At 44.8% G+C, this 13,172-nt stretch overlaps 1 protein-coding gene across 1 annotated transcript; it reads left to right on the plus strand.

Annotated features, from left to right (window-relative positions):
* Positions 1-1,721: 1,721 nt before the first annotated feature.
* LOC122935354 lies at positions 1,722-10,295 on the plus strand. Its single transcript, XM_044291140.1, has 13 exons — positions 1,722-1,793; positions 4,251-4,402; positions 5,386-5,460; positions 5,589-5,672; positions 5,946-5,966; positions 7,482-7,496; positions 7,584-7,667; positions 7,868-7,915; positions 8,235-8,309; positions 8,482-8,582; positions 9,207-9,348; positions 9,712-9,889; positions 10,184-10,295. The coding sequence occupies exons 1-13, from the start codon at positions 1,789-1,791 to the stop codon at positions 10,242-10,244; spliced, it is 1,041 nt and encodes a 346-aa protein (XP_044147075.1). The 5' UTR covers positions 1,722-1,788; the 3' UTR covers positions 10,245-10,295.
* Positions 10,296-13,172: the final 2,877 nt, after the last annotated feature.

Below are 13,172 nucleotides of genomic sequence, written 5' to 3' on the forward strand. Positions count from 1 at the left end.
GTTCAGGATGTCTTTAGTTCAGTCGTTTTGACTGATCAGGCAAAAGATAAAACCGTAGCATGATACGGTTTTATCTCCGGCGAAAAAAACTGAAGACTTGCCTGAATGCCGGATCCGTCATTTTTCCCCATAGGAATGTATTAGTGCCGGATCCGGCATTCAAAATACCGGGATGCCGGATCCGTCCTTCCGGCCTGCGCATGTGCAGACCGGTAAAAATGTGAAAAAAGATACAAGACGGATCCGTCTGTCCGCATGACATGCGGAGAGACAGATCCGTTCTTGCAATGCATTTGTGAGACGGATCCGCATCCGGATCCGTCTCACAAATGCTTTCAGTCACATCAAAATCGGCGGATTTGGCGGGCAGTTCAGACGACGGAACTGCCCGCCGGATCACACTGCCGCAAGTGTGAAAGTAGCCTTACATGCTACATTTATTTATTAGGGAACTGCAGTATCGACTATTCCCTAACAGATGAAATTTCTGATCTTCGAAGCAGGAGCAAAAGCTATTCATGGAAATCCTGGGAAGTATCATGTTAGTGCAGAAGCGTAGAGCAGACCGGTAGTACTAGCTGTGCCAACGTTCTAGAGGAAATATGTTTGCTTGTGTTTTTTATTGTGTTCCTACAAAATGGTTGCTGCAGAATCAGTTAGGCCTCATGCACACGACCGTAGTTCGGGTCCGCATCCAAGCCGCAGTTTTGGCGGCTCAGATGCGGACCCATTCACTTCAATGGGGCCGCAAAATATGCAGACAGCACTCCGTGTGGTGTCCGCATCCGTTGCACCGTTCCGTGCCCCCGCGAAATAATATAGCATGTCCTATTCTTGTCCGTTTTGCGGACAAGAATAGGCATTTCTACAATGGGCCCACGTTCCGTTCCGCAAATTGCGGAGCGGTCGTGTGCATGAGGCCTTAATAGCTGCTGTCTGGAAGTAATTATAGCTATTAGGGATTAGAGAATTTAATATTTTGAAGTTCGAGTTCGGGTTGGGGTATATGCTGAATTGTGTTATGGATTCTGTTACCACGGACCGTAACGCAATTCCATGACGGAATGCATAGCGAAAACCGGATGGATCCGTTATGCAGCCCATAGACTTCTATTATGACGGAATGAATAACGGAATGCCTCTAAAGGCATTCCGTTATGCATTCTGTCATGGAATTGCGTTATGGTCCGTGGTAACAGAATCTATAACACAATTCAGCATATACCACAACCCGAACACGATCTTCAAAAGATGAAGTTCGCTCATCCCTTATAGTTATCATGGGCGATAGAACCAGCTCCAGGTGGGTCTAGTGAGCTTCCTGTCTCCATCCTTGGTTTGCAAGTAGAGCATGTTCACCCAATTTATTATGGGCCCTGGCTCATGCCAGCTCGGCTTGGACACCTGGTCCTCCTAGTGCTCCCCTGTTGCTCTGGACACAATGTGCCCATTGTGTTATTTGTGACATGACCGTGTGCTAGTAGGTGATGTTGCATGGGTAACAGAGAGATGGAAAGAGCCAGGAAAACCTGGTCGATGTCCACAACAACTATGTTATTTTCTACATTGATGCTTAAAGGTTTAGGCTCTATTCACGTGACAGAACCAAAGTCTAAGGGCCTATTTACATGGCTGTTTTTTTTAAAAGCCAGTGCATAGCGGGCGTCAAAAAAATATTACATGTCCTATTTTTGTCCGTTTTCAGTGCCAGACGGACTGCACAGGAGTGCACCCGTCTAATGGGCGTTAAAAGTGGATACACTATGCTGTTGCCTGGCGTTCAAGTGGATGAGGTGAGATTTTTTTTTTAAAAAGCACCTGTAGGCACTTCCAGAGGTGGGTCCATTAAATATACTGGGGCACTATGTGGTGGCCTTTATATATACTGCAATCCTATGTGAGGACCAGTATATACTGGGGCACTATGTGGGGGCCTCTATATACTGAGGCACTATGTGGGGGCCTTTATATATACTGCAATCCTATGTGAGGACCAGTATATACTGGGGCACTATGTGGGGGCCTCTATATACTGGGGCACTATGTGGGGGCCTTTATATATACTGCAATCCTATGTGAGGACCAGTATATACTGGGGCACTATGTGGGGGTCTCTATATACTGGGGCACTATGTGGTGGCCTTTATATACTGAGGCACTATGTGGGGACTTTATATATACTGCAATCCTATGTGAGGGCCAGTATATACTGGGACACTATGTGGGGGCCTTTATATACTGGGGCACTATGTGGGGGCCTTTATATACTAGGGCACTATGGGGACCACCAGTAAAATGTATTTTGGGGCCCACCGTGCGGATACATTCCAATATAATAAATAATCGAACACGTTTTTATGTTAACCTTGGCTGGTGGAGGTCCTGTACACTGAATATATGTATGTAGTGCAGTAAGTCTACTGTGTTATGTGCCACTTGTGCAGGGGGTGGGAGACTAGGGGCCCACCTTGCTCAGGGGCCTACCGGGGGATTCCCCTGTACCCCTGTGATTCCCCTGTACCCCTGTGGGCCAGTCCGAGCCTGGGTACTGCAGTGGTTGGGTAAAAAAAAGAAAAGAAAATGAACTACATCTGATTTTAATAGCCTTCTTTAACAGCCATTAAAAACTGATGCACTATAAGATTCACTGGCCCATAGGACGCAGCTAGGTTTTAGAGGACAATAAGAAAAAATATTTTTCATTAGCCCTCAAGTCAGACCACCAATCAGACCCCCAATGTTAAAAAGACCCAAATAAGACCTCAGATCAGATCCCAAATCAGACCTTAGCTCAGACCCCAATCTGAATGACCCGCAATCAGACCTCAGATAAGAGCCTCATGTCTCTCATCAGCCCCCATGTCTCTCATCAACCCCAATGCCTCTCATCAACCCCCATTGCCTCATATCAACCCCCAGCCTCATGTATGCAGCCCCCATGTTACAGAGCACATAAAATAAATAAAAACACTTACCTCTCTTGCTCTGGACGTTGCCATTCCTCACCTCCAGCGCTCCTCCTGCTCATTCTGCCGCTGGCTGTGCTGTGAACTGACACGCACGGCTTGAGGTAACAGAACGCCCTCACAGCCAAAGCACAGCTGACAGCCGAGGACCAGGAAGCGGGTGTCATGGATGATGTTGCAGAAAGCTGGAACTTATATAAATAAACATCCGACTGGCTTGATCCCAAACTAAGGAGCATATGGGTGATCTCTATAAAACCCCTAGAGCTCTCCCTGACTGCTATGCCCATTCAAGGGTCTCTATGGTAGACGATTGCATGCCCACGTACCTAATACTGTGTGACACCTGAAAACCCTATAATAGTGAGAGGACACGACCACTGGCTCCCTGCACTTAATACGGACAGAGTCAGGGTCACTTAGAATCAAGCCAGCAAGGAAACACAAATAAAGGAAAAAGACTTATCTGAGGAAACAGCAGCAGCCTCCAGCAGTGAACACCTCATCCAGGAAGTAGTATAAACCGCAAAGTGAGGCAGTATGGGAGGGAATATAAAGGGAGACAATTAGTCTAAATAGGTGACACCTGGGAGAAGGAAAGGAGATGACAAAGTGAAACCAAAACAAAGAATGTCATGCAAGAGGTAGAGAAGAACGTCTGCCAGACCTTCTCACAGAACTGGCGGTGACAGCGGGGAGTACTGAGCCTTCACCACTTCCCGGTCCTCTGGTACTAATTAGTGCTTCCATAATGGAAGCACTCATTAGTATTCATCCCATAAGACGCAAAGACATTTTCCCCCCACTTTTGGGGAGAAAAAAAAGTGTCTTATGGGGCTAAAAATACGGTATATTTAAAAAAAAGTTTTTTAAAGTGAACATACTTTACTTCTAACATCTGATGTTCAAGAGCCTAATTTGCATAATGAATGTGATGATGCCACAATTAAATTTTCCACCAATCCAATAGCTTATGTGGTTCAGAGCCTAATTAGCATATTACATTTTCAACCAATCCAATTGCTTGTTTCAGAGCCTCATTTGCATATTCTGATGATGTCATAAAGACATTGTCTCTTAACCGGCGCCTGATGCTGTAACCGGTGCAGTGCTGTTGTCTTCTCAGTGGGACATAGTTCTGCTCTCTTGCGTCCTTAGTGATTATTTGCTACAGGAAGCGATTTTACTAAAGATGTCTGGTTCTATCCAGACCATGTGGCTTCTACTGCTCGTAACATCTGTCTTCATCGGACTGTCTCTCTGTTGCATACCATGCGACTCCAGAGGGAAAATGGCTATGGAAGAATTCAACACCTTCATCAAAAGCCAAGTCGATGACATTGACTCAATAGAAGCTTATGTCAACATCAAGCGGTTTGCCAAAATCGCAGAAAAAAGGGTCCTGGACTACCTTGAGGATGAAGTCGGCATACTGGGTAATTATATTATTACTATTATCTCTATTTTATGTAATCTACTAGCTGAAGGACCCGGCTTCGCTCGGGTATATTTAATCTATTTCATTTAATGTTTCTGTGTGTCGTTAAAAGATATCAACACTATCCACTATAACAGTGACATCTACATCCCCCCCGCCCCCAAAACAGTGACCTCCACATCCCCCACCCCTTAACACTAACCCCTCCCCACAGTGCTCTGTCCCTTAAAATTGGACCTCCACAGCAGCCCACCCCCTTAACTTTGACCTTTACGGCAGCCTTCCCCTTTAACAGTGACTTTCACAGCATACCACCCCCTTGACAGTGACCTCCACGCCACCCCCTGTCAGCTCAGTGGCGGGGTGGCGTGGCCTAACAAGATCAGGGCGTGGCTTAGTGTGGTCTCGGGCAGGGTTTTAAGGTGGACACATTGCGGCAGGAGGTGTGCCTGGGCTCCTTCCTGCAAGAGTGACACCCCTCTGGGCACCTTACTAGCTCATTTGCATACCAAATAAACTGGATTTTCAGAGGATAAAAACATCTATTGCTGGAACAAAAGCACATCTTGAAATAAGGTGCTAAGTGCTATTAGGCCATGGCTTCAATAGCAATTATCCTTGTGACAGATTTCCTTTAAAGCTCTCCTACAGCAGTGAAGATAAATGGCTGGGTTGTTATGGAAACCTGGAGTAAAATTGTGTATGTGGAGGCTGGAGGACCTGCTAGCTTCTATTGACTGATAAGGGTCATGTGACCAAACGTCTATTGGCTAATGCATTTTTTGGGATTATCTCAGGAACGGTACGTGATAGAGAGCTGAGACGTGGTCTAAAACCTTCCCTGACACCTGATGTACCTCTGTGCCAAATTTCGCGAGTGTAAATGCGACGGTGCGGATTCCTTTAGCGGACATACACACACACACATACACTGATCTTAATATATTAGATAGATAGATAATTATTGTATTTTCCTTCCAGATAAATATGCTATATCCGAAATTGCGTCTGAATATAAAAAATCTGTGGACGTCATCCTGGATATAGATTTTAAGGGTAAGTACAATATTTTATACGTAGGTGGAAATTCTACTTCTCTTATTAATAGGAATTAGTGTGTTGGGGGCTCAGACTGATAGATGAGGGGATCGGACTCTCATTCTTCTCCTCTCTATATATCTTAGAGGTCCAGCTTCTTCACATCATTGGACTCCATTTCCAGCGACTCAAAGAAAAGGTCAAGGTTATCGTCCAGGACTCAAACCACCGTAAGTGGAATCTTCTTCTGTCTACCATTGTACTTATCTTCTACGTGTCTGGTAGGTTGTCAGAGAGGATGTTTTCTGCTCGTTTTCCTTTCCCTACAGCCTAGTGACAGGAGGGAGCGATTGGAATAAAATGTTCTATACTGGGAATTGCTATGCGTGCAGTTTTCTCTTGTATTATTGCAGTGTTATAGATGGAGCCCTCATATACAGGGGATTTCTGTTCTCTATTGTTTTCTATTAGTAATTCTGCTTTTCTTCATTTCTCACTTTTAGGGAGGTGTCCAAATAAACAAGGTGAGTTCTTCTATAGTATAGTATAGATATAACACGTGCTATAATATGACATATACCGTATTATCCGGCGTATAAAACTGCTTTCTAACACTAGAAATTATTTTCAAAAGTCAGGGGTCGTCTTATATGCCGGGTATACTCAGATACAATGGAATATTCTAACCCCCAGGAGTTCCCATGGTGACGGGACGCTTGCCTGGGGGTTAAAATATACAGGGCCCCGCCGCTCACAGGAGTACATTTATAAACTGTAATCCGTAACTTTAACTTTAAATCAGCGCTCATCTCTTTACTAGGGTACCTTACTCTCAGCTCTAGTAACAGGCAGTGCAGGCGGCGCTTACTCACCAACGTCCCACTAGGCGGTGCAGGCGCGTGACGTCAGTGAGTAAGTGCCACCCGCACTGCCTGTTACCGGAGCTGAGAGTAAGTTACCCTAGTAAAGAGATGAGCACTGATTTAAAGTTAAAGTTACGGATTACAGTTTATAAATGTATACTCCTCTGAGCGTCGGGGAGGGGGATCTGTGTATGGCACTGTTTAGGGGGGGATCTGTGGATGGCACTGTTATGGGGAGGGGGATCTGTGGATGGCACTGTTATGGGGAGCGGGATCTGTGGCTGGCACTGTTTAGGGGGATCTGTGGATGGCACTGTTTAGGGGGATCTGTGGATGGCACTGTTATGGGGAGGGGGATCTGTGGATGACACTGTTATAGGGAGGGGGATCTGTGGATGGCACTGTTTAGGGGGATCTGTGGATGGCACTGTTTAGGGGGATCTGTGGATGACACTGTTATGGGGAGGGGGATCTGTGGATGACACTGTTATAGGGAGGGGATCTGTGGATGACACATATAGCAGAAGATGCTATATAGTGTAATCCATAGATCCCCCCCCCCCATAGCAGTGTCATCCACTGATCCCCCTCCCCATAACAATGCCATCCACAGATCCCCCTCCCCATAACAGTGCCATCCACAGATCCCCCTCCCCATAACAGTGCCATCCACAGATCCTAGTCAGTTCCCTGGACTGGAGAAGGTCATCTTGAAGACAGGGAGGGCTGGACATTCAGGGGTAGTCTTATATGGCAAGTATAGCCCAAACCCTATATTTTAAATGGAAAAGTTGGGGGTCGTCTTATACGCCGGAAAGTACGGTAAATGCATTACACACACAGGCTTCTTGGAGTAATAGTAATGTAGACCCAAACTAGAGATCCCCACAGCCACCAGTCAGATCACTGCTGTTATCTCCTACCCTGTACTGGACATATGAAAGCCGGCACCTGATTGGCTGCCAGGGATGTTTGCACTAGGAGCTGCTGCGCTCTATAGAGGCCCGGAACGTTCTGGGGCGGCTCAGAGATTTCTGTCAATGGAAATCTAGAAAACAAAGTGACGAACACAGAGGCACTGACATCATGTAATAATAAGGAGACCCAGAGATGAGAGGTTTCTGAGTCTGACAACGAGGACGGTCAGTAATGTCTTCTTTCTTCTCCATTCCTCAGGTGCAGACAGCTGTGGTAAGTACATTTTATACCAGATTCAGCTTCTTGTCATTATTATTATCTATAAGATTGGAAGGTTATAACACAAGTGCATTTCCCCAGGATTAATGGTGCAAACCTACACCAACTGTAAGACCTGCTCCGAGGAGAAGGTTGTCTGCGCCGGGGGCCCTCCAAAAAATCAAGGTACAGTGTAAGATTTCTATCATAGGCCAGAAGAACTAGAATTACACTATATAATGCATGCCAATGGACCTTTCCCACCAGTGTGTGTAAACTATGTGTAAACTGTGGGTACTGTGCCTATTATACAGAGGTGAGCAGCACTACATAAGCACTTTACACAGCACTCGCTGACTAATGTATGATGTCTCCTCTTTTCACAGACTACTTGGAGAGATGCAGCTGCCTGTGCACCTCCAACAGATGTTTTGGTAAAGTAGAAGTTTATATTCTTACATCTACATTCATATAGTACATTAGTAAATATATAGGACCCCAAATCCTCACCGTACGATAAATATACCAGTCACTGGTATACACCAGACTTCCCAAAGCAGGAGGATATTTAAATAATATGATTCAGTCCATAAGCAGGCTAGAAGGGTGATTTGTGGCAGCCTGTACAGTATACTGTCCATGTGCAGGTGACAGAGGGGTGATAGATACCAGCACATGATTATCATATTTATTCTAATATTATAAGTGTCTTTAATGCTCGGCTCACATTTCATTTCTTTCTTCTTTTCTCAGATCTGAAAACTGGACGGTCCTGCTCTCCATGTAAAGATCACAAGTCTCACCTGGCAGAGACTGTAAACTGTGGAGGTGAGGAGATGGCAGAATATAACCAGTTACTATCAGTCTCCTCTATGATGCCCATATTTCCTATTAGGTCTTATAGAAGGAGACGTGTTATTGAGACAACCCCTAAATGTAGGACAGAATATCTACACAATTACTTCTATTTAAAAAAAAAAAAATCTGTTTTTTTTTCTAGAGATAAATATAAAAATCCCAGAATATGAAGAACTAATTCTGGACTGTACTTTTGAATGGTACGCGAGGCTGGAGGAGACCTATAACAACGTGTTCACCCTGGTAAGTGCAATGCAGATTTCCAAGAAAATAAGGGTAAAATTGGGAGATTGTTCAGTTTAGGTTATACCTATCACGATGCACATGGTATTTGAGCTGCAGGCAGTAAAACTTGTGTTTTATACATTTAAATTCCTGCTCATTCTGGACTTTGAAGTCCAGGAGGTGGTCCTATCAGTGATTGACAGCCTTCCCTGTGTATACACAGATAGCTGTCAATCACTGGACTTCAAAGCCCAAAATGAGCAAATTAAATGAATAAAACAAAAGTTTTACTGAATCTTTTCTCACAAAACTATATATCAATCTTCTCAGCTCATCCTGCTCTATAACATGCTGCCTGTAGCTCAGACATGTTCAATGTGATAAGTTCCCTTTAAGGCAGCGCTTCTCAAACTTATTCCTTTCATTACCCAAAACCACTTAGCAGAAAGTCCTTTCACCCAATATCATCACCCGGCTGCTCAATATGGTCTAAAATCAGACTTTCTGTCATGTCAGCAAATTATCATCAGTAATTTTATAGATCTTTTCTCTTAATGATATAACTATGATAAATTACAAATATTATATTATAAATAGTTGTGATATCTGAGGCTCTAATAATTCTCCATATTTTTTCTATAGCATCGTGAACACAATCCCAAAATCACCCGGGAGCCCTATCTAGTGATCAAGGGCGTACAGATGGGGGACTCCGGACGGTACACGTGTACCACCATCCTGGACTCTGAGGTGCCAGTGAGTAAGATCACCTATAACGTGGCAGGTAAGGACATATCATTACTGGCACTATGCTGGGTGGTAATTCTTAGATACACGGGATTCATATCTACTTGTGGGTGATAATTAGTGAGAAAGGATCTAGTTCTGAAAATCTGAATTGTCACCTATAATGTGGGGTTATTTTACATTAGTATTTGTAAGAAAAAACCTATAATGGAAAGATTTGAGCCATTTCTGTATTTTGGAGCCACTCGTGGTTTTGACAGTGCTTCTGAGCCTCCATGATGCAGACGATTCTGATATTCTGACATATATTCCATGTTATTTCATGTATAAGATACAATACAATGTCATTATCGTTCTCTTCATGGAATTAACTATTAGTGTAATTGTTTTCTTCATTTAGTTATCAGCGGATCGGAACAGGCGACAAAAACATACCATCCTCGCCCTACACTTCCTGATGTGCTTGACATCACAGCGCCTGAGCCGCCACTTCTAGAGGAGCTACGGGACAACAATGCTTCCCTCATAGCAATATCTGTGGCCGGCTCCGTCACCATCATGCTGATCGCTGGCATATGGTAGGTAGCATTTATAAGATACTCTGTGGAACAGGCGTATTATTTCAGATACATATTACACGTTACACAGTGTAAACTTAGTCCAGGCCGTCACTAGATGCTCCAGATTTATCACAATACTGAACGCTTCATGATAAATTTGGCGCATATTACAAGGCCAGACATGTTATAATGTCAGTGGACTGATAAGCAGCTAATGTAAGAAAAAACATTGGAGGATCTGTGCACACATTTCACTCAGAGCTGCCATGTAAGTAGCAAATATCAAATAACTGATAGATTTACTTTTTTCAGCATCTGCATGTTCTGGAGGAAAATGAAATCTAGAGAGCCTCTGGAAAAAGAGCCAGTGTGAAGGCGAACCGTCAAGCACCATCCTGTACTGCCGCCTGCCAGGAAAAAAAAAACCTGAAAATTTTAACCCTTCCCCAAAAACTAAAAAACTTTAAAAAAAACTTCCCTTCCCCATTTCTCCCTTCCCTTTCTCTCCCTTATCCCCTTCCATAAAAAATACAATAAAAAAATTTTCCCAAAAAATAAAAAATTATCTTCCCTTCCCCTTTTCTTCCCTCCCCTTTTTCCCTTAAAAAAATAAAAATATACAAAAAATCTTGACTGCAGCATTTCATTTCCCATTCCTTACCTGCCTATATATCACATATGAACTACAAAGACTATGGCCTCTTTCCCACGGGCGTGTGCGCCCCGTGGCCGTGCTGCGGCCCGCAAAATATGGGCCGCCATGCAGGAGCACGGTCCGTGGGGCAGCCGCAGCAGATCGCGGACCCATTCACTTGAATGGGTCCGCGATCCTGCCGTTCCGCAAAAAGATAGTACATGTTCTATCTTTTTGCGAAACGGAAGTACGGGTGATGAGGAATTCCCACGGAAGGGCACCCGTGTATTGCGGATCCACAAATGTGGTCCGCAATACGGCATTGGGGCGCACACGCCCGTGGGAAAGAGGCCTTTATCAGAGTTAGACCAGGAGGATGGAGTCTCTTCTTGTTATTCTTGACACCAGAGCCAGTTTCGAGATCTATAGTCATATAACTTATGGTTTGACTGAGCGGAAACATGTCTTTATTAGAAAACCTTCCTAAATCTAGATGACTAACTTCAAGCTCCTGGGCTCCAATGTAAAATACTTAACAGGGCCATGAACTATCATGTGTGGTGTACAGCACTGCTCTACTCATATGGGACATGTGGACCTTTTGGATCCTCAGATTAAAGGGCCTAGGGTGTGACCTTTGCTGGGGGAAAAAGATGGAGCCCCCCCCACCTTCTGTCTAACCATTCAGATTGGCTGACATAACTGTATGAACCATGCTCCGCTCCTGGGCCCATTACCCTCCCATCCAAGTTTTTGGCAGGAGCATTTAGAGCTCTTTAACACAAGCAGATGCCATGCGAGTAATCCACTGCTTGAAAGAGAGCCAAGCCCCGCTCCGGACAGCAGAGACACGGAGTATTAACATGACTGATAATACTCTGTGCCTTGGTTCTTCATAAATCCAGCGCCAGCGCCATTCACAAGATTCGCTGCGCCTGCGCACTTCATTCTCCATTATGGGCAGAGGCACAAGAGCATTTAATGCGCATGTGCCGACCCGTACATCTAGCCGGCTTTGTGCCTCTGCCCATAATGGGGAATAAAGTGCGCAGGCACAGCGAATCTTGTGAACGGTGCTGGATTTCTGAAGAACTTAGGGTGGGCCAGAGGGGTGAAAGGGGAGGGGTTTCATATGAAAAGCGACGAGGAACCTGGGCACCGGCCGCTTGAACGCCACCCCTGGGCACCTTCAGAACCGAATTAACATATTGAATAAAAGTGTTTTTTAGCGAAAATAAGCTACGGACAGCTATACGGTAAGTAGCATTCCAATATGGGGACTATAATGCAGGTCATGGTGTTAGTGTTCTATAATGGTCAGTTTAGGTGAAAGACTCCGTTTAACATCTGGCAGGCAAACTCTTTCAGCTCTGCTACATCTGTACTCTCTCATCTCTGCTACCTTGGCTGGGTTAAGTAGGAACCTTTTCCTCTTCTGCTGGAACTTAGCTGTCTGTAGTCTGTCTCTTACTTTATCTTGAGCTGTATCTTTATCTTTAATCCTAGGAACTTCTTCCTGGCTTCAAGCTCACTTAGCTTGGCTGTAGGAAATGCAAGCCCAGGAGGGGACATGCAACCACATAGATCTCACAGGCAGGGCCTGCGGGCCGACACACAGCCTTCCCTTTACAGGGGATGCTCTCAACTGACTACTAACTCCTCCCTCTCTAGAGAGGGCTGGAATGGACAGAAGGCTCCATCCCAGAGAAACCAGCTCTGCACAGATTGCCTCCACCTGCTGGTGAACCAGGCACATTAATTGTTAACAGTAGTTTATAAGGCACAGGTTGGCGACTGTCTCATTCTGACAGTTTTCAGCACTTTTTCCTGTTTCTTTCTTTACTTTGGCGCATTCGCTAGGATGTCGGCGTCCTTGTGGTTGGAGATTCATCCCTCTCTCATGGTGCTATCAGTTGTATTATTTGACTCTATACCTCATGTTAGTGATGACAAGAATCGTCTCGAAAGATCTTGGAAACGATTCTTCTTGTGGTTTGTGTAATGTACGTGATGCGGTTGCTGATATATTAGGTGACCCCCCCCCCCCCCACAACACACATTTATCGTATTTTTAACACTGACGCACTTTATATTCCCCTCACCCTCCACAAAGTAGATTAGACACTATTCCTCAAGATGACCACCTCGAGAGCCTGTAGGTATGCCTAACAGACTGCCGAAATGTCCCCCTATTACTTCACCTATCCTTTATTCACAATGGATGGCTGACACGAAACTACGACTCCCAGCACGTAGAGCCACAGGTTGCTAATGTAATTTTTTATTTTTACCCACAATGCACTTCAAGGGCCACACCCCAGCGCCTTACTTGGCGCTGTGAGACCACGTGCACTTCCTCCGCGAGAATAGTATTATACTGTGTTTAGCACTTTCCCCGCGTCGCCCTATGTTATCGCACCTCACTGCCATTTTGTGTTTCTTCAAGGAACCAATCAGAGCTCAGCCTGAACTGAAACGCAGGCTCTGATTGGCTGCCACAGACAATGACACCCTTTTGTTGATAATGGAGTCCACTAGTCATAAGCGTGAATAGGATTTTATATTTTTTACACATTGAGCAGCTGCACTGCCGACCACAAGAAAAGAAAGCTTGTTCTTGGAGCACAGTATGTTTTATAATGTAGCATGCCGCCATCGTAATGGCGT

The sequence above is a fragment of the Bufo gargarizans genome, chromosome 1 (genome assembly GCF_014858855.1).
Source record: "Bufo gargarizans isolate SCDJY-AF-19 chromosome 1, ASM1485885v1, whole genome shotgun sequence".
NCBI classification, from domain to species: domain Eukaryota; kingdom Metazoa; phylum Chordata; class Amphibia; order Anura; family Bufonidae; genus Bufo; species Bufo gargarizans.

Bases quoted from the DNA above. Each gene is read 5' to 3' on its own strand.
- LOC122935354 (XM_044291140.1), top strand. The intron at 7,916-8,234 runs GTAAAGTAGAAG...TTCTTTTCTCAG, and splicing joins CACCTCCAACAGATGTTTTG to ATCTGAAAACTGGACGGTCC. The intron at 8,310-8,481 runs GTGAGGAGATGG...TTTTTTTTCTAG, and splicing joins AGAGACTGTAAACTGTGGAG to AGATAAATATAAAAATCCCA.